Below are 22368 nucleotides of genomic sequence, written 5' to 3'. Positions count from 1 at the left end.
CCATAGCATCTCTCAGTATTGCAACTCAAAACAACCATACAGATGCAAATAGATGCAGATAAGTTACGAAGAGAGAAACAAGAGAAGAGTCACAGAGAGAATATATGCCAGGGATACAGAGAGACACCAGCTTGACTGAACAGTAGTGACCCTTACATAATAGCTGAACCCTCAAGTTTCCTCAGTCAAAGAGACTGACATGTATTTCCAGGGGACACAATCAATCCTTGATAATTTTTTCCTGAAAAAATCCTCATATTTTGTTCATCATTGCTTTATGTTCTCCTACCTCGAACTTGATTTTTTAACCCAAACGCTGGATAATAGGTTTTATCATGGAAGCAGGAGTGGCATCCACATTGTACGTAACATGCCTCGAGACACTCTATGAACTTTGATAAATGTCTGTATTCGTAGAAGGGCTTCAAGCCTTTTTTTCATAGTCTTACTTTGAATCGTTCTCAACTCAAAGGCAATCAACAACAATTCAACATACTTTATCAACATTATCAAGTTTTCGTTGCCTCTTTAAACCTTTCCAAGGTGGTTTGTGCTCACTCAGAGGTTTCTCAGAAGACGGTCCTGGTAATTCACTTCTGAAAGCTCTGAGCCACTGAAACCCCGACGGTGCACAGTTCCACTGTCACATATATGGGGGCCCTAAACCCTGTCAATGTTATTGTCTCTGACACTCCTATTTCAACTATCCCAGTTACTGAAATCAATCCATCAAGTTGAAGTCCTTCCTCTTTTGCACTGTCCCTTCACACTCCCAAGCACGATGTCCCTCTCCAAGGACTGCTCTATCCTTGCAACATGTCCAAAGGGTGCCAGACCAAGCCTCAAAAATCTTGCCTCCAAGGAGCAGCTGAGTTCACCCTCTCCAGGACAGACTTGATTGTTCTGGCCGTTCATGGTACAATCAAAATGCTTCTCCAGCACCACAGCTCAAAGCCATCCATTCTCTTTGTGTCATCTCTTGTCATTGTTCATCTTTCTAATACATAACAAGTAATTGTGAAGATGATGGCCTGGATCAGGCACAACTTAGTTTCCAGACTGAGTCGTTGCCCTTCAGTAATCTGGAGAGGTCCCAGACAATTCATCTTTTTATTTCCTGGCGGCTCCTACCAAGAGTGTTTACTATGAAGCAAAATATAGTTGTTAGCAATCTCAATTTCTTCACATTTCACATTCTATCATATATCTGCCAGGCATGATGTTGAAAAGATTGAAGTTGCCAATGATTTCTCCTTGTTTGGATCTCCAGTCCACACCCTTGGTACTAACAGTCAAGAAATCAAAAGTCATGCTGCATTAGGGGAATATTCTATCTGATGCCTTCATGTCATCTTGTGATACAGCAGATGGTGTTAAGGAGCAATGATGCCAGTTTAAAAACTAGGATGGACCTGATGAAACCATCATCTTTCCTATGATTTACTCTGTCTGCCTAAGAAAATCTAACAATGAATAGAAATTATAAAAGAATTTATGTCTATGTGTTGTGATGTTGGAGAAGAATTCTGAATATCTCATGGATTGGAGAAAGAACAAACATGTTTTAGAGAAAGGGCAAGCAGGATATTCCTAAGAGGCAAGGATGGTAAAACTTCATCTCTTTTTGCACATTAGGAGGAATATGCCCCATCTCTCTCCCACAGAGAAGCTAGTGGTTTCAACCCACAGTCCTTTAGGGTAATAGCTCCACACTGTGGCATTACTCCACCAGGTCTTGTTAGGATCTTTTCAGTGCATAGTAAATAGTATGGTGGTCCAACCAACAGGTTGACCATTTTGAGGGGAAAATAACTGCAGATGTACTTCAGTAAAAATTCTTGTTCTTAGGTTCCTTTGAGTCAGTTTACATTCTCTACTTTATGTAGAACAAAATGCTCTGCTGGCTGGTCTAATGCAATCCTCACAGCTGTTGGGGTTCTACCCCATTGTTGCCTCCACTGCATCATTCTGCCTCTCTGAGTTTCTTCCTGAACATAACCAAGCACAATGTCTTTTCCTAGGCATGAGTCCCTCCTGATCATGTGTCAAAATATCTATGAGATCAAGTCTCATGATGTGTGTTTTTGAAGAACATTCTGATGGTCCTTCTTTCAGGAACTTTCCTCCAACATCTCTTCCCAAAGGAGTAATCTATGTCATTTCTGTATCATCCAGCAACATCATGTATAAAGTTTATATCATTTAAAAAGTTTTTTCTAATAAATACATTCATTGTAGCGAAGAAAACCTGTGTCAAATGTAATATTATGCCTTGAAATTTGCACAATGGTAACTGACAATACAACAACAACAACTAAATACTCTAGAAAATAAATGAAGGCAATGTACATGAAGTGCTGGATAGTGTCCATTATTACACAGCGTGTGAGCTGCTGACTGTCACTGTAACAAATCACAAAAAATGCAGAAGTTTCAGAAAAAAGAAAACTACAGTCTTATAAACTCAGAGGTCAGAAGTGTGGAGTGGCTATTTGTAGCTTTATTCTTTTAGTGGCTCCAGGGTAGATAAATGTCCTTGTGTTTTCTAGTTTCTAGAGAGCTTATGATTTCCTTGGTTTATGGTTCTACATGGTTCTCGGCTCTAAGTCCTTGCTCACATTTCCTACTCTGACTCCTGCTGCATCCAGGACATTCACTTAAAAGGGAAGGCTTTCTCTCTCCAGCATCCTTATGGGACGCCCTTGTCTCTTTCCAACATCTATAGGCTCGGCATTCCTTGGAGATCTGTACAATTTGACATCAGTTTTCCCTTGGATATAGAAGGTTCTCAGCACAGGGACTCCTAGTCCCAACATGCACTCACTCTTCTCCCAGGTCTTCTTTCTGGAGGGCCCTTTTCTCTGCTTGCTTCCCTCTCTTTTAATCTCATGTTAAATAAGAGGTGATGCAGAACATTTCCAGGGAAGTGCCCCTTACAAGGCTGTAACCTGAATGATGGGGCTGCATCTGACACCAGTCCTCTTACACTGGGGATCATGTCAGCTCATCAAAGTAGATATTATAGGATTGTTTAGCTTTTCCACCACTGGAAATCACAGTTCATCCATGTTGACATGTATCAGGGAGGGATACAATTCAATCCATGACAAAACGTCTTGTCTCCCTTGTGATTACATCTGTTGATAATCCAGAATAATCCCGGGTACTAAGAACCTCACTTTAATCACATTAGCAGAGTCCCTTTTGTCTTTCATGCAGGTTCTGGTGATTATGACAAGGACATCTTTGAGGGGCATTATTCTACTGGCCAAGAAGGATACTCAGGGCTGGTCTCTCTTTGAGTCGGATATAAATGAAATGCAGACAAGCCCTTGAACATTCTCTGATCTTCAAGGCCTTACTGCCACTGCCACATCTTCTCCTCAGAGAAACATTCAGAGCCCTGTTTCCCCAGCCCCAGATCTCTTTTCCCAGCCCCCATGGTCAGCACTAACCCCAGGAGAACAGAAATCTGTTGTGTCTTTGTCTTGTTTGTTGCCGTCATCTTGTCTTTTAGAGGACAGAGCCCATTTCTAAGAGTACAATGGATTTTCATTTGTGTCCACTGAAAGGAGGGAAACTCTGGATTTCAATAACAATTGTTTTTAAAAATGCAATGAAGACTCTCATATTCATATTCCACTGCCCACCATTGTGGGACAAAGAGAAAGAACACCTGATTTCACAGATGAGAAAAATGAGGCTCAGAAAGGTTAAAGTCACCAGTCAGAGGTAGCCCAGCAACACAGTAGCAAAAGGGACTCTAATCGAGGACAGCATTGTCTCATGAGCACCTCTGCGGAGGTGCCAGGAGAAAGGACACCACTACTTGCCTGGAGTGATGGAGAAAATGGTATAAGGACTCCATTCACTTGGCTTCCCGTAGCCCAAGTAGTGCTGAGCATTGACCTGGATGCAGTACTTGCCCTTTGAGTGAACCAAATTGATTGTTAAGGTGGTGTCTTCAGTGGGGCCCACCTGGGAAAAGAAGGGTAATGGGTGACTTGAACAGCAGAGCATGAGGCAGCCTTCTGTCCTCCCCTCTATGAGACCTGGCCGCATTTCAACCAGCATTATACACACACACACACACACACACACACACTCACACACACACACACACACACACACACACACACTCACACACACACCCCACACACACTCTTCCCTTGGGCCCCTTCCTTCCCAACCTATTCACCCTCCAGTGTCCACCTTCACCCGCATATCTCAGCTGTACTTGAGCCGACTGCTGGACCCAGTGTGTCAATCCATGTCAATGAGGGTCATCCTCTTTTTTGCTAACTCTCTTTTTTTTTCACGAACGATGGACTTCAGGAAATGGCCCTTCATGATACCATGCCCACGTGTGTGTGATGATATCTCACCATCCTTTCTTCTAAGGAAAATCCAAGCCGCACTTCCCTTGAGACACATGTTTTCATGCTTTGGTCACCATAACAGTGTATTCAATATTCTTCGACAGCACTACAGTTTAAAGGTGTCAATGCTTTTGTCTTCCTTATTCATTGTCCAGCTTTCACATGCATAGGGGTTAGCTGAAATCCCATGGCTTGTGTCCGGCGCATAGTAGGCCTCAAAGTAACATTCTTGTACTCTATCGCTTTAATCTGTTTTCTGTCTTTGTGGGTTTACCTATTCTGGATATTTCACATAAATGGATTTTCACAGCACACGATCCGTCTTCTGTATCTGGCTGTTTTCACTTGGCATCATGTCTAAGGCCCCAGGATATATCAGGACTTCATGTCTTTTCATGGCCAAATAGCAATTCTCTGTATAAATGGAGTGCGCTGTGTAAAACCACTCTTCTGTGAATGGACAGCAGGTTGTTTCCACCTGTTATCCACCATGACCTATGCTCTTCTGAACATGCACGTGCATGTGTCTGAGTCCTTCGGTTATTCTGAGCACACTCCTGGGAGGAGAATTATTCTGAGGATGTTTTGGGGAAGGGCTAGGCCCTGGAGGAAGACTTCATGATCGATGAAGTAAAGTCAGTCAATGAAAGAGGAATTGCGCAGAGAGATGGATCGACCAGGTGACTGCCAGGATGGGGATGCAGAACAGATTGTGAAGAGGGTGCAGGCCTGGACAGGGCTAGTGTCTGAACCAAGCACAGACAAAACATGAGAAATAGAGCTGTGATGAAGTGGATGGCACCATGACTGATCAGTGGGTCCAAGCACAGTGAACCTGGTGAGGGTGGCACGGGAAGGCACACACAGGTCATCAAGAGTCAACACTGACGTGGTGGAACCAACAATCACAACAAGGTGGGCTTCATGCTTCTTTGCAGACAGACCACCTGCTGATGGAACCTGGGAAGGTTCTCTCCTGGCTCTTGCAAAGAGAGCTGCAGGGAACACCGATGTGTGGAGGTGGGTTTTTAAATTGTGGGTGTACTTCTGGGGGTGTGATTGCTGACTTCCTTTATATTAAACACCATTCACCCCAAAGTGTGCACAAGCCCTGCTGACCCTTCCCAGTTTGCATGTGATGTCCCATCAACCGGGGTGGCCATACCCGGTACCACTCTAGTCCCCTTTCTGCCCTCCCTCTCGTGCTCCTCACCTGCCGGTAGTGCTTAGATTTGCAGCGCTTGTAGCGAAGCTGGTATTTGAGTTTGTATGTTTCTGGGAGGGGCCAAGATCCAGGGGGATTCCACTGCACCTGCAGATGATCCTCGGAGATGCGGCTCACATGGATGTTCACCGGAGGGTCAGGTTTGACTGATGGACAAGCAGAAGGTATTCATTTATGTTAGGACCTGGCTAACTTATAATGCAAGATTAGCCCTTTACCATAAGACCAGCAAGACTAACTCCATCCTGGCTAGAGTATCTGCTTGGCAGTAAACAACTCAAGGAAGAAGGATGTTAAAAAATAAGAATGACAAAGTGTCTTAAACCTTAAAGAATATAGTGTTCTTATGAACCGAAACCATTTGTCCTTAAAGCACACAATAAAGTATTCTGGAAAAGCATCTTTGTATTGTGCTGACGTTTGTAAATGTTAATGCTTTACCAGATGGTCAACATCTTGGGACTGTATGAGATAATGTGATTGTTATAGCAGAGATACTACTAAAAGCCTATATATACTTTGTCTAAAAAATGAAATCTTGCTATTCGCCATCAGCGATCGCCTCTCTGCGTCTTCATTTAATCCTTGTCCCTTCTCTCGGCAGAACTGTTTGATTTAATGAGGCAGGACCCTGTTACATTCATTCATTCAACCAATAAGTATGTATTAATCACCCACTGCATATCCAGTGCTGTCCCAGAGGACAGAAGCAGAACTAAGATAGAAACCACCCCAGCTCTGTCTTCCTGGAACTTCTAGTCATCAAAGAGGTGGTAAGGAACAGGAGAGAAGATAGCAGATTACACAGAGTAGACAGCAGTTTGGGAGTGGATTGTCATTTAAAAACAAATGACATTTTAAAATGTAATTTTTTTTAAAGCTGTGACCCAGCTTCACTCCCAACCTTACCACCCCTCCCACCCCCAGACCATAGGGATAGTGAGTTTCTCCTCCCCCCAAAATTACCCTATTGTAGCATACAATTCAGGATATTACTTCCATTCACCAGGTTGTACAATGATCTCCAGTCTAATTCTAGAACATTTTCATCAGCACCATCAGAAATGCAGACCCACCAGCAGCCACTCACCACTCTCCATTACCCTAAGCCCTAGGCAGCCGCTAATCACTCTATGGGTTTTCCCGGTCAGGACGGTATGAGCAAATGTACTCTTACGACACATGGTTTTCGTGACCAGCTGCTTCTACTCCTCCTCCTCATCCATGGAGCAGTGCGTTGGAGAGTTTTTACGCTCTGCACGACTGAGTAAGGGTTCTTGGGGCAGCGGGGATGCATCGTGTTTCTCTATCTTGTGATGATCTACATTCAGGTTGCTTCTACGTGTGGGGTTTTAGGAGTAACGTTGCTATGAACACTCAGGTACATACATATGTGTGACCCTGTTTCAGTGTTTTATTACCATCTCCAGTGAGGCAATTCTGACTGCCAGCTACCCTTTAGTATGGAAGAGAACTGAAACTTAGGGTTTCCAAGGCCAAGCAAAGATGCCACCACACAGACTAAGGTGCACCTACCTGACACCAATGTTTTTTAAGCACCACACATGCATGAGAGAGTCAGATAATAAGTAAGATCAAGGGAAATTGATGCCTTTGAATTGGGAGATTGTTAACGAATATTGAATACACCATGGACTGCCAGGGGGAACAGAGAGATCTGTTTTGAAGGAAGTGAAGTCAGGTTGCGCCTTAGAGCAAAGATGGCAGGAGACTTCATCTCACAGACATTGAGCGTGTTATCAGCTGGGGCCAGTCCCTGGGAGAGGACACCAAGCTTGGGAAAACAACGGTGAGCAAAAGGGAGGAAACCCCTTAGCGAGGTGTGTTGGAATGAATGCCGGATGTCTGTGACAATGGGGTGAAAAAAGTGGCAGCTGTGGGGCTGGCTCAGGACCAGCCACAGTGTCATTCAGTCGTACATGGGGTCTCTGTGTTAAAACACACTCAACAGAAAATAATGACAACTGATGATATAAATTAGAAACGCTTTCTCCTGGGAAGCTGCTATTGGGTTTGAACCATTAACCATTGTGTTAGCAGCCATGTCCTTGAGCCACTGCTCCTTCAGAGCTCCTTCACTGTTGTACAAAAGTCTGTGCTTAACCTTCTGATGAACTGCCGACTCTTCCCTAAAACTCTTGCAACATCTTCATTCACTCCAGCAGTGGATGAGGGTTTGCAAGTTTTAACACGGTGTTCAGGGAAGGCCTCACGGAGGAGGTGGCATACATGCAGATACCTGCAGCAAGTGCAGGGAAATCCATACTTTCTCTGTGGGAAAAGCCTTCCAGGCAGCAGGAGCAACCTCTGCAAGTTCCCTGCTGCACAATGTGCTGGGCGAGTTAGAGGGAGAGGGAGGAATCCCTGGTGTCTGGAGTGGAGTGAAAAGGGGAGAGAGGAGGAGAGGAGGGCAGGGAGAGATCGGGGCAGGGCGTGCGGGGTCCCCTGCACATGGAGAGGACTTGGGGTTTTACCCAAGGGAGGTGGGTGCCCTAGAGAGCTGTTGGCAGAGACCTGGGATGATTTCCCACACTCACGGGCGCCCTCTGGTGTCCATGTAGAGAAGAGCTTGTGGGGCCTGTGAGACCAGGTCTGAATCAAGTGGAGGAGGATTGGTGACAAAGTTGGTAGAATCTGCATAGATTATAGAGAGGACAGTTTTGGAGGACAGGTACAGAGGGGAGAAAGGAGTAAGAACCCCCTAGTAGCCTCCACCCCCACCCCACATGCCCCCACTTACTGATTTCATCAGGTACAAAGCCCAGGATGGTGGTGCTGGTGCATCTGGGTTGGATGGCCGTGACTTTGAGCGCGTGAGGCAACTTGGAGACATTAATGAAGTCTGAGATGCTGCAACTGAGGGAGCCAGGTATCGACTGGTTGCAGGGCTTGCTGTCTTCCATTCCGACCCTGCAGAAGATGGGCACTGTGAGGGGCTGGAGGAATGCAGTTGCCAGGGGACAGGAGAAAGGCACTGTGTCCTGTTCTGGCGTGGCGATGGGCTGTGCAGGCACCGGACCTCTCCAGGTCAGTGTTCGGATTCTAAGGGATTCTGGAATGTCTACCCCACACCTGTGGAATTCCAATAGTCCAGAGGCCTAAGATTCCCAGATTCTGGAAACTGAAACAAGGACATCCTGGTCTGTACATTACTGTGACTTCTTGGATTTCAGAACTTGGAATGTTCTCAGAATTACTTCATCACTATCAGGTAGAATGTCCTGGAATATTCCCATTGTTTTCTTTGGGCAAGGCAGTGTGCACCTTCGAGGCTTGGGTATGGAACACTTGTGACGAAGCGAGTGCCTCTGGGTATGACTTCGTTTCATCTTATTTTCCTTAATTTAAATTTAGCCACAGGCTCTTAGCAATTCCTAAGCAAACTCATCACTATGAGTAGATTCTGACCCTTGGAAACCCTGGAGGAGCCTTGAGTTCCAAATCAACCACCGATTCTGAAGTTTTAAATTATTAAGTAATGAAACTGCTCATTTGTCTTCTGTGGAGCTGCTAGTGGACTTGAACCACTGACCTTCCAGTTTGCATTCTGATGACACATAACTCATTCAAAACGCACAATCAAAAAATATCAAACTCTTTACAAACATTTACAATTTAGGTTAAGTCATTGTCTAGTGGGGAAAAAAATTCTACTGATGAAAAAATAAAATTAAACTCATTGCCGGGAAGATGTGACAGTTCCCCGCCCCCCACATGGTCTCTAAGCCTGTAAATCACTTTTGAAGAGACTGCCTATTTTTTATCTTTGGAATTGCTAGTGGATTTGAACTTCCAGAGAGGCATTGCCTTTGGGTCACAAGTGGCACTCCTAATGGACTATGCCACAAGAGCTCCAAGCTAGCATTTTTTCTGTTTTTGTAAAACATTTAAAATTCCTTTGGAACCTGTGCATCTGTTTTTCAATGGCAACTGGTATGTGCTCAGAATAAAACCAGAGGTCGATCCCATATGTGTCAGTGCAGAAATGGGCCCCACATGGTACTGTGTGGCTTATGGGTCTGAAGGATCACTAGGACTTTCTTCAAAGACACTTCTAGGGGTACTAGAACCCAGTCTGCTCTCTGAACTGTGGGGTCTCCTAAAAGACGGTTTTACCCTGTGGCTCTCTGACCTGTATGTGGTGATGAAGTTGGTGGACGTGTTGTCCTTTGTAGCTGGGGAATATGTCCAGGAGCAATCAATGCTGATCGGGTACCTGGAGGCTCGACACTGCACCTGGAGGCTCAGATCTGCTGGAAGAAATGAAGGGACATGAGGGTGAGACAGTTGGGAACAGGCTTTTTGCAAAGCAGAGCTGAGTGTGGCTACGTTCCTCCTTGCTAGTTTCTTAGATCCATATCTGAGTCACTGTCATGTATCACTGTCTGTTGTTACGTGCCATTGAGTGACCTGCGATTCATAGCAACCCTATGTATAAAAGCCCTAAACCCTGTTCTATCCTGTGCCAATCTTACTGTCTCTGATAATCCAACTCCAACTATCCCATTTCTTGAAATCAATCCATTAAATCGACAGTCTTCATCTCTGGCACCTGTGAAGCATGGTGTCACTCTCCAAGGACTGGTCCCTCCTTCCAACATGTTCGAAATATGTGAGAAAAAGCTTCAGAATCCTTGCCTTCAAGGAGAAGACTGCTTTCCCCTCTTTTGACAAACCTGTTTCTTCTTCTAGCAGTCCATGGTAAATTCAACTCTCTTCCCCAGCATCACAGCTCAAGGACATTAATTCTCCATTCATCATCCCTAGTGATTGTCCAGCTTTCTGACACATAGTAAGTATTTGCAAACAGTATGGCCTTGATAGAGGGGAAATGAGCCACGGTGGCAGAGGGACATGAACATCTCTCTGTAAGGACCAGAGCAAGTGAGAAGAACACAGCCCCTCCCAGCAGCCAAGCAGAAAGCAGTTAAGGAGCTCCTAGTTCAGCCTCTTGGGTTTCTACAGCCACTGCAGCAACAAGAAGTCTGTGTATCATTGCTGCCTCACAGAACGGGGTTTATTAGGGAAGTAAGTCAGAGAATGGAGGTGGCAAAGAATATCATCCAATGCAACTCCAGATTTCAGCCCAAATTCCAAGGCATAATGCCTCAGTTAGATCAGGATCTGGTTTCAGTTCAACAGTTAAATACAATTCATCCAGCAAGGTTTGCCTTAGACCAATTATAAGTCAGCTTCTCCTTCAAGCTTCTGGCAAGAATAGCAAAAACCGTTAACTGGGGCCTTTACATCAGTGATTCTCTGCTTAAACCTTGTCACCGTTTCTCCCATAGCAATGCCACAGTTTCACAATTAGGGTCTCACTCTCACTGAGATCTTACCACTATGCCATCAGAAACCCAACATCTCAGCAAGGCAGGAGTTGTCAGCCCATTTTCTAAACTGCTACACTGAGAGTCAGGAGCCAGGAATGAAAAAAGGGGATCACTGTGAGTCGCATTTGACTCGTGGGCACCAATTGGGAGCAGGTGACTAGGCCGTTCTCCCGTGGGGCCAGTGGCTGGATCGTTTCCCATCTTTTGCTCAGCAGTTGAAGGCACCACCTGGGCACCATCTCCTGGGGGGCTGCCCACTCCGTATTTGTATCCATATCTGCATCTGTATTGACAGTCCAAGGCTGTTGAGTTAACAGGAGAAGAAAGCCTCATTTCCCCAGAGAGCAGCTTGTGGAGTAGAACTGCCAGCTTCAGATCAGAAGCCCAGTCTCACCCCGTATTTCATCTGTCTCTGGTGTTCTACATGTCTGAGTCTATCATGCCCCTATCTATGCCTTTTCCCATCTGTAAGATGGAGACAGTGTCCCTGGCCTAATAGATGCACATTTTGTTATTGAGTCTACCCCGTCCTACACTGTATGTCCATACATGACTTAGGGGTCAAAGTCAAGCTCTTCAGTCAAGCCCTGCTTGGGGGACCCCTTTCCTTTCCACCGCACAGCCATTCTCCTGGAGTCCATTATTTGAGCAGTTTCCACGTGGGGCAACAATTATCCCCTGGTGTCATGGCCTCTTCTCAACTCAGTTTGAACCTTTGCTAGTACTATGTCAATGGAATATTCTCACCATATTTGTATGATCTTCAACAATATTTTGCTTGAATGTGATATCAATGATAGAGTTCAATAACTTCCACACTGTGTTGGATAATCTTCCTTGGGGATGGCAACAAATATGGATGTCTTCCTGTCAGTTGGCCAGGTAGCTGTCCTCCAAATTTCCTGGCATAGACTGGTGTGCACCTCCAGGGCTGCATCTATTTTTTGGAACATGTAAATTGGTGACAAAAATAGAGCTGGAGATAGAATGATTGAATTTTGCACAATGACTTATTCACGGAAAATACATTTTTTAAGAGACATAAACGTAGGACATGGATTTCACCTGATGGTATGCATAGGAATCAGATCGATTATATCTGTGGAAAGAACCGGTGGAGAAGCTCAATATCAGCTGTGAAAACTAGGTCAGGAGCTGATTGTGGAACAAACCACCAACTACTCATATGCAAGTTCAAGCTGAAGTTGAGGAAAATTAAACCAAATCCACAGGAACTAAAATATGACTTTGGGTCTGAACCACCTGAATTTCAGAACCACCTCAGGAACAGGTTGGAGGCTTTGAACACTAATGAGCGAAGACCAGACGAGTTGTGGGAAGATACCAAGGGTATCATCCAGAAAGAGTCCAAATGGTCATTGCAAAGACAGAAAAGGAAGAGAAGACCAAAATAGATGTAAGAACAGACTCTGAAAATTGCACTGGAGTGCAGAGAAACCAAAGCACAAGGAAGAATTCAAGATACTAAAGAGTTGAACAGAAGATTTCAAAAGGCAGCACTCAGGATGATAAAGTAAAATATTACAATGAAACGTGCAAGGAGTTGGAGTCAGAAAATCAAAAGGGCCAGACTCGCTCAGCATTTCTTAAGCTCAAGGAACTGAAGATCAAATTCAAACCTCGAGTTGCTATAATCAACGATGCTTTTGGTAGAATATTAAATGATCCAGGAGGTATTAAAAGAAGATGGAAAGAATATACTGAGTTACTGTATCGAAAGGAATTGGCAGACAGAGAAGAATTTCATGAAACAACATATGAGCAAGAGGCTATGGTGATTAAAGAAGAAATTCAGGCTGCTTTGAAGGAAATAACAAAAAGTAAGGCTCCAGGAATAGATGGCATACCAATTGGCATATTTCAGCTAACAGATGAGGTCCTGGACATGCTCACCAAGTTGAGCCAAGAAATCTGGAGAACAACCACTTGGCCAACTGACTGGAAGATATCTATACTTGTTCCTATCCCAAAGAAAGGTGACCCATCAGAGTGTGGAAATTATAGAACAATCTCATTGATTTCACATGCAAGCAAGATTCTACTGAAAATTATCCAAAAAGGACGGGAGCAGCACATCAACAGAGAACTGCCAGAAGTCCAGGCTGGGTTTAGAAGGGGCCGTGGTACTAGGGATATTGCAGCTGATGTTAGATGGATCTTAGCTGAAAGCAGGGAATACCAGAGGAATGTATATCTGGGTTTCATTGACTGTGAAAAGTGTTTGACTGTGAGGATCATAACAAACTGTGGCTGACTCTGAGAAGAATGAAAATCCCAGAACACTTGATCCTTCTAATGTGAAACCTGTACTTGGACCAGGAGGCAGTCATCAGAACAGAGGAAGGGAACACTGCATGGTTCAAAATTGGGAAGGGTGTACCCCAGGGATGCTTCCTGTCTCCAAACCTTTTCAACCTGTATGCAGAACAAATTATCTGAGAGGCTGGGCTCTATGAGGAGAAGTGTGGAGTCAGGATTGCTGGAAGATCTATCAACAATCTGCGTTATGCAGATAACACAACCATGCTTGCTGAAACTGAGGAGGACCTGAAGTGCTTGCTGCAGAGGGTCAAGGACTGCAGCCTTATAGATTGAGGCTCAATGTCAAGAAGACAAAGATTCTCACCCCTGAGCCAATTGGCAGCATCAGGATGCATGGTGAAGAGACTGAGGTTGTTCACAGCTTTAGTTTGCTTGACTCCACAGTCAACACTCTTGACACCAGTAGCCAGGAAATGAAAAGGTGTATTGGCATAGGAAAATCTGCTGTTAGGGACCTCTCAAAAGTACTGAAGAGAAATGGTGTATCTGTTGAGATTAAGGTGCTTCTGATACAGGATATGGTCTTTGCAATAACTTGTTATGCATCAGAGAGTTGGAATATACCAAGGAGGATAAAAGGAGAATTGATGCCTTTGAGCTGTGGTGCTGGAGAAGAGTATTGAGAGTACCATGGGCTGCTAGGAAAACAAACAGATTCATACTGGAAAGGGTTAAACCAGGTGGCTACTTAGAGGCAAAGATTCTGAGGCTCCATCTAACATACTTTGGACAGGTTATAAGGAGGGACCGGTCCTTGGAGAAGGACATCATGCTTGGGAGGGTGGAGGTTACAGCCCAGGAGGGGAAGGCCCTCTAGGAGGTGGATTGATTCAGTGGGGTAATCGGGATGGGTGTGTCAGAGACAGTGCAATTGGCACAGGACAGAGCAGAGTTCAGGGCTGTTGTACATAGGGTCGCTATGAGTCGCAAGCGACTCGATGGCACATAACAACAACAACAAAATTGGTATCTCATTGATTTCTGGAACCTTATTTTTCTTTTTCCCAGTGCCTTCAATGTAGCTTAAACATCTTTATTCATCACCTTTTCATATCATATCATATCATATCATATCATATCATATCACATCATATCATATACTGCTATCTGAAAATATTTTAGTGTTGCCCATTTCTTTTGTAGAGTGATCTGCTGTCTTCTTTCTAGCTTATTTTGATGCTTCCTGGATCATTCAAGGTTGTTCCAATAGCATCTCTCAGTATTGCAACTTGAAGAAACTATACAGATACAAATAGGCACAGATTAGAGATGGGCAGAGAGACAAGTGAAGAGTCACAGAAAGGAGAGACAGAAATGGATACAGAGGGACACCAACGGAGAGACTGCTATATAGAGACACAGAGAGATCTACAGATATCGAGTGAGACACAGATGCAGAGACAGGATAGAGGCAGAGAGAGTCATGGGGATGAAAGACACAGAAAGAGAGAGATGGAGGAGGTGGAGGTTGCCAGACACACAGGACAGACCACAAGGAGATATTCAATGGAGAAAAGACAGGAAGCGACACAGAGGGACAGGATGACCCACAGAGATGCATTGTAATGAGAGATGGCCACCGAGGGGGACCCGCACATTAACTCCTCACATTCTCACTCTGACACATGGAGATGTGTGGGGTTCTGGGTCTGTAACTTTTCTAAAAGGCCCTGTCATCAGCTCAGGAGTGTGTGGGATTAAGGACATTGCTTGACTGAACGCTGGTTCCATTACATACCAGCTGAAGCACCAAGACTCCTCAGTCAGACAGACTGACATGTATTTCCAGGAGACACAATCAATCCCCAACTGTGTTTCTGGAAAATGCTCATATTTTGATCATCATTGCTTATTTTTCTCCCACCTCATGTTGATTTTCTAATCAATTGCCTGATGTTTCATCACAGAAGCAGGAGTGGCATCCACATCCTAAATAACATGCCTCCACAAACTTTATGAACTTTGAAAATTCTCGATAGTTGTAGAGGGGCTTCAAGCCTTTTGCTCATAGGCTCGCTATGAGTTGTGCTCGACTTGATGACAATCAACAACAACAAGAAGTCCAACATGCTTTATCTATATGACCGTGTTTGTGTGTCCCTTTAAACCTTTCCACAGTGAATTGTGCTCACTAGAGGTGCCTCTGAAGACAGGCCTGGGAATCCACTTCTGAAAGCTCTGAGCCACTGAAAACCCCATGGAAATCAGTTCTCACACATATGGGGGCACTATCAGCTCAAGGGCAGCTGTTTCACATATCAGGTCACAGCTGACCCCGCTGGACCAAACCCTGTCTGCATGGTGCCCACCGAAGAACAGAGTTTTAACTGGACAGCCCACCCCACACTGCTGCCAGTCAAATAAGAACCACTCAAGTGTGCTCAAGTGCCATGGAAGAGAGCCTGGCTACCTACTTGCAGAAAACCATCCACTGACAATCTTACAGAGCCTGGTTCTACTCTGATGTACACAGAGGTAATGTGAGTTGCAGCACGTGGTTTAGTCTCAGTTTTTTTATAAATTCGTAATCCCTCGCTTACCCCACTCGGGGCCCTGTCTTGCATGCACACACTCCCCCTCGCCCACAGGGGTACCCAGTAGCTGCACCACATGCTTTGCTTTCTGGCCGTGAGCACAGGGATGTTTCAGTCTTGGGTTGGCGTTTGGTGACAGGTGGAGGGGAACCTGGATGGCCACAGACTCTCTGGTCAGGTGGGGCGAGGTAGGGGTGCAGTCAGGTGAAGGTATTCAGGAAGGGGTTCCACAGTCCCCCAAGTTTTGAAAGGGCAGTGTACACTTTCAGTGCCTGAGTGGACCTGGTCCGCTCAGATGGGCAGTCATAGGGAGGGGATGGTGGAGCAGAGGCCTCTGAGGAGTAGCACCCAAATGCCGGCTTCAGCAGCCCTGTGCTTGGAGCCTCTGCATTTGCAGAATCTGATTGAAGATTCACTGAAAGTCTTTATCAATCTGGCCCTGGAGATAAAGGGAGTAGAGGGCTGGGAGGTCCTGCCCAAACCCCCATTCTTCTTCTCCCACAGGCTTGATCTAGCCAGCCCACCCAGAGATGAACACAAAATGTTTACAACAGGCAGAGGGACTCTGTCAAGGTCAGAGTTTCCAGATACAGATGGGGAGGTTGAGGTCCACCGAGATGCAGGGGCTGGCCTAAAGCTACATGGGCATCGTGTCAAGGACCAGCTAGTGAACTCACTCTTGATAGACTCACCTGGACCGCATTGAACACGTGTCTTTGGTACAAGGCCACCACTGTGCTGTGGTCCCTGGTCGCCTGAAAGGAGAAATAGTCAACACGATAGTAGTAGGAGACTTCAATAAACCACTCTCAAGAAGAGATAGACCTACCAGAAAGAACTCAACAAAAATGCATAAGAATTAAACCACACAATAAATCACCTCAACCTCACAGATGTACTGGCTAGTGAAAGAAGAAAGGGAAAAAAAAAAAGCAAAAGCTAAGTATACCTTTTTCTCCAATGTGCATGGAACATTCGCCAGAATAGATCACATTTTAGGTCACAAGGAAACCATCAATAAATTGAAAAAAAATGTAGAAATACTACAAAGCCCTTTCTCAGACCACATGATACAAAACTAGAAATTAATAACAATAGAGTCCAGCAGGACCAGAGGACAGGAGAAAAGCTGGCCAACCATTACTGTGAGAGAGCAGGCAGAGGTGATATTGATGGGACCTCAGTTAGTAACCAGGCAAAAAAGGAGCCCTGGGGGCTTAGCAGCTTCAGTAAACAAAAAGCCCCTGCAGAATCTTTTCCATTTTGGATCTATGTTTTATTCACCATGCAAAGACATTTGAGTACATGAATCACACACACAAAATTAGATCTAGGCGTCAGCTCAAACCGCCGCATTGGCACACAACACACGGATGACTATTAATTAGGGAATAAAACTAAATATATACCACCTTCAAGAAAGAGTGAACTGAGCTGGGAGTCCCGACACAGCAGAAACTGTGACCCATGGGGACCCAGTGAGCCACCAGGACACAACAACTAGCTGCAACACACAGTGACCCTCTGGGACCCACCACGACCCCCCTCATCCCTTCACAACCCAATGAACCACCAGGAGTGAGCAGGACAGTGAAATTTGAGTGAGAGAAAAGCAAAGGCTGCAACCAACACTCCAGTCCTGACACTGATGCCCCTCTGCCCCTGCTGGTAACATGGCCTGGGCCATGCTGAGAACTCTGGTCCCGATGCCTCAGACCTGGGCCGTGCTAAGAACTCTGGCCCTGATGCTGATGGCCCTGCCAGGAGCAATGCTGACCTTAAATGAGGTACTTTGTGGAGGCCACTGCTCTTTGGTTGGATCACGTGGGACCCCTTAAGCTCAGTCAGATGAGAGCAAGACAGCTGGAGCTAGTTCTCACAGGGAAAACCAACGCTTCCAGGTTTTCCAATCATGTCTCCTCACTTTGCCTTGCGTCTCCTCACACCCAATCCATCAACTACCTTTAGCACCTGGGGCTACCCTACCTGCGGCAATTGTCTGGCTCAGGAGGCTGCTTTCACAGGCCTTTTTTTCTAGTGAACTGAAGCAGATCTTCTCTTGGGTCAGAAAGCAGAGAGAAACCCAGTCAGGCTAGCTGCCCCACCTTCTTCTGAAGCAGTGAGTTCAGATCAAGAACCTGCTACTGCCTCAGACATGAACACTCCTACTATGTTTAATAAAGCGATGGAGGCTCTCACATCACATTTCATTGTCCACCACTGTGGGACAAAGGTGAAGAACATCCCCATTTCACAGATGAGAAAACTGAGGCTCAGAAAGGTTAAAGTCATGGGTCTGAGGTAGCTCAACAACACAGCAGCAAGGTCAGGGACTTGAATAGAGGACAGTGTGGTCCCATGAGCACCTTTGTGGGGGTCCTGGGAAGAAGGACACCACTACTTGCCTGGAGGGATGGAATAAACGGTGGAAGGACTCCATTCACTTGGCTCCCCATGGCCCAAGAGATCCTGAGCATTGACCTGGATGCAGTACTTGCCCTTTGGGTGCATTGACTTGATTCTTAAGGTGGTGTCTTTAGTGGGGCCCACCTGAGAACAGAGAGGGCATAAGTGATTATAACAGCAGAGCATGGGGCAAGCTTCTGTCCTCCCCTCTATGAGATCTGGCCTCATTCCAACCAGCATTACACACACACACACACACACACACACACACACACACACACACACACTCCCCTTGGGCTCTTCCCTTCCTAACGTCTTCACCCTCCAGTGTCCTCCTTCACCCACACATCTCAGCTGTACTTGAGCCCGTTGCTGCACCCACTGTGTCAATCCATGTCAATGAGGGTCTTCCTCATTTTGCTGACCCTCTGATTTTCATGCATGGTGGACTTCTCCAGGGAATGGCCCTTCCTAATACCATGTCCCAAGTGTGTGAGATGCAATCTCACCATCCTTTCTTCTAAGGAATATTTGAACTGTACTTCTCTTGAGACAGATGTGTTCATGCTTTGGTCACCCCATGGCGTATTCAGTATTCTTTTTCAGCACTCCAGGAAAAGATGTCCATTTTTAGGCTTCTTTATACATTGTTCGGCTTTCACATGCATAGGGGGCCATTGTAGTCCCATGGTTTGGGTCAGGCAAATCTTAGTCCTCAAAGTAACATCCTCATTTCTATCCCTTTACTCTATTTCCTGTCTCTATTAGTTTACCTACCTGGATATTTCATATAAATGGACTTATAGAGAATTCCATCCCTCTCTTGTGTCTGGATTTTTTCACTTGGCATTGTGTCTCAGGTCCCAGCATATATCAGGACTTCATTTCTTTTCATGGCCGTATAACAATCCTCTGTATAAATGGAGTGAGCTGTGTAAAACCACTCTCTGGTGAATGGACAGCAGGTTGTTTCCATCTGTGAGCCACCGTGACTCGTGCTCTTCTGAACATGCATGTGCATGCGTCTGAGTCCTTCGGTTATTCTGATCACACTCATGGGAGCAGAATTACTTTGAGCACATTATTGGGAGGGACCAGGAGAAAGACTTGATGATTAGTGAAGTAAATTCAATCAGTGAGAGAGGAGTCGCTCAGAGAGATGGGTCAACAAGGCGACTGCCAGGATGGGGGTGCAGATCAGGTGGGGAAGAGGGCGCAGACATGGACAGGGCTGGGGTCAGAGTCCATCCCTGACAGTAAAACGAGAAGGAGAAAGAGCTGCAAGTGAGCTGGACGACACTGTGATCGACCAGTAAGTTCAAGGACAGTGACACCGGTGAGAGGAGAATAGAGAGTGCACACACGTGTCATCATTAGTTGACACCGATGCAGTAGCACCAACAATCACAACAAGGTGGGCTTCATGCTTCAGTGCTGACAGACCACCAGCTGATGGACCATGGGCAGATCCTCCTCCTGGCTCTCGCAAACAGAGCTTCAGGGGACACCGATGTGTGGGGTGTGTTTTCATCTTGTGGGTGGACTGCTGGGAGTGAAATTGCTGACTTCCCTTATATTATACACTGTCACCCCAAAGTGTGCATAAGCCTTGCTGACCGTCCACAATTTGCAAGTGATGTCCCATCTAACGTGGTGGCCATAGCTGTCACCATTCTAGGCCCCTTTCTGTCCTCCCTCTCGTGCTCCTCACCTGCAGGAAGTGGTCAGATTTGCAGCGCTTGTAGCGAAGCTGGTATTTGAGTCCAAACTTATCTGGAAGGGGCCAAGACGCAGGGGGACTCCAGTGCACCCTCAGTTGGTTCTCAGGGACAGGGCTCACACGGATGATCACGGGAGGATCTGGTTTGACTGATGGACAAGCAGAAGGCATTCATTTATCCGTTGTCAACCAACAAATATGTATTGAGCACCCTCTACATGGCTAGTGCTGTCCCAGAGGTCACACACAGAACAAAGACAGAAACCACCCCAGCTCTGTCGTCCTGGAGCTTCTAGTCATCAAAGACATGGGGAGAAACGGGAGAGGATACAGCAGCTCACACAGAGCATGCAGCAAAGTTTGGGAGTGGGCTGTCGTTTTAAAAACAAATCACATTTTAAAATATTACTTTTTTGGATGGTATGTTTTTATTTTTTTTCATTTTTTATTAGTTTTAATAAACATTTATGGAGATTTTTTCTTTCCATTAATTTATTGCTGCACTTTTCTCCCTGGCCACCCCTCCCCACCAGTTTGCTCCTCTCTTTGAAAAGAAAAAGAAAAAAATATTCCTTCATTGGTACACAATTCCCCTATCTTCCCACCTCCCTCCACCCCCCGCACCGAGTACACTTCTCTATGCAACCTTAATTCTGGACTCCTATGCTAACTATAACACTCAATCAAATATTGCCTCTAATCTATTCTTTTCCTCATCTGTTTCAATACAGTATACATAATTTAACCAGTTTGTTCTCAGTCTTACCCCAACCCTGATGTCAATCCCATTCTACAACAGTGACACCATGCAGTATTTGTCCCTTTGTGACTGAGATATTTCACTTAGCATAATGTCCTCCAGGGTAACCCATTTTAAAAAATATTGCACGAGTTCCTTGTTTTTCAATGCAGGGTAGTATTCCATTATGTGAATATACCACAGCTTCTCTATCCATTCGTTTGTTGATGGGCACTTAGGTTGCTTCCAATTCTTTGCTATTGTAAACAAAGCTGCGATAAACATGGTGTGCAGATATCTGCTTGGCTGGTGGTTATGGTCTCTCTGGGTATATTCCCAGTAATGGGATTGCTGGGTCAAATGGTATCTCTATTTGCAACTTTTTGAGAAAGTGCCACACCGCTTTCCACAACGGTTGCAACATTTTACATTCCCACCAACAGTGAATAAGAGTTCCAGTTTCTCCACATCCTTGCCAGCATTTGTTGCTTGCTGTTATGTTAAATTTTGCTATTCTTACTGGGGTGAGATGATATCTCATAGTTGTTTTGATTTGCATCTCTCTTAGAGGTAGGGATTTTGAACATTTCTTCATGTGTTTGTTGGCCATCTGAATGTCTTCTTTGGTGAAGTGTCTGTTCATATCCTGTGCCCATTTTTCAATTGGATTATTTACCTTTATCTTATTGTGGTGCTCAAGTATTTAATAAATTCCGGATATAAGTCCCTTATCTGACATGTCATTACCAAATACTTTTTCCCAGTCTGTGGCTTCCCTTTTTACCCTATTTTAGAAGTTTTTGGATGTGCATAGGGATTTGATTCTTAGAAGGTCCCATTCATCTCCCAGTTGAAGATTTTCCACGATACTTGGAAGACTTTTTATGTTGTGGATTAGAACTACTAAAGTTCTTCCAAGCTTTTCTTTAATGAAGATTATCGTCCTTGGTTTTAGTCCTAGGTCCATGATCCACCTTGAGTTGGTTTTTGTATATGGAGTGAGGAGGTGTGGATCTTGCTTAAGTCTTCTGCAGATAGCTTTCCAATTTTGCCAGCACCATTTGTCAAAAAGACTGTCATTTCCCACTTAACTGATTTCATCTCCTTGTAAAAAATTAGTTGACCATAGGTAGATGAGCTGATTTCTGGGTTTTCAATTCTATTCCATTGATCTATGTGTCTGTCATTGTACCAGTACCATGCTGTCCTAACCACCACAGCAGTGCAGTAGGATTTGAAATGAGGGAGAGAGATGCCTCCTACCTTTTTTCTATTTTAAAGGAGTGTTTTGCTTATTCGGTGCTTCTTTCCATTCCAAATGAAACTGCAGATTACCTTTTCAATCTTCCTGAAGAATGGGATTGGTATTTGTATTGGGATTGCATTGAACGTGTAAATTGCCTTTGGTTGTATTGCCATTTTCACAATATTGAGTCTTCCTATCCATCAGCAAAGGATATTCTTCCACTTCTCCAGGTATCTTTTTCTTTCTTGTAATAATGTTTTGTTTTTTTTAATAGATCCGTTGTGCTTCTGGTTAGATTTAATCCCAAGTATTTAATCTTGTGATTAGCTATTTGAAGGGTATTGTTTTTCTTAGATCCAGCCCTGCATTCTCTTTGTCACTGTAGAGAAATTCAACCGATTTTTGTATGTTGATTTTGTATC

General features: G+C 44.9%; 1 protein-coding gene across 1 annotated transcript in view; it reads right to left on the bottom strand.

The window, feature by feature from the left end:
- Nucleotides 1–20014, bottom strand: part of LOC102860089 (interleukin-27 subunit beta-like) — a gene marked incomplete at its 5' end in the record, with an annotated part of 43287 nt that extends 23273 nt beyond the window's left edge. The window contains 8 exons of the mRNA XM_006902156.1: nucleotides 3873–3978; nucleotides 5593–5750; nucleotides 8366–8535; nucleotides 9758–9878; nucleotides 15842–15923; nucleotides 16528–16590; nucleotides 18317–18385; nucleotides 19953–20014. Of these exons, the coding sequence (XP_006902218.1) occupies nucleotides 3873–3978; nucleotides 5593–5750; nucleotides 8366–8535; nucleotides 9758–9878; nucleotides 15842–15923; nucleotides 16528–16590; nucleotides 18317–18385; nucleotides 19953–20014 (831 nt within the window). The remainder of the gene's footprint in view (nucleotides 1–3872; nucleotides 3979–5592; nucleotides 5751–8365; nucleotides 8536–9757; nucleotides 9879–15841; nucleotides 15924–16527; nucleotides 16591–18316; nucleotides 18386–19952) is intronic.
- Between the last annotated feature and the right edge of the window lie 2354 nt (nucleotides 20015–22368).

This window comes from Elephantulus edwardii, unplaced genomic scaffold (assembly GCF_000299155.1).
Source record: "Elephantulus edwardii isolate Elephantulus edwardi_28Jun2011 unplaced genomic scaffold, EleEdw1.0 scaffold00374, whole genome shotgun sequence".
Taxonomy (NCBI): domain Eukaryota; kingdom Metazoa; phylum Chordata; class Mammalia; order Macroscelidea; family Macroscelididae; genus Elephantulus; species Elephantulus edwardii.
The sequence above is the reverse complement of the archived record's forward strand: the minus strand, read 5'-3'. Positions and strand labels throughout refer to the sequence as shown.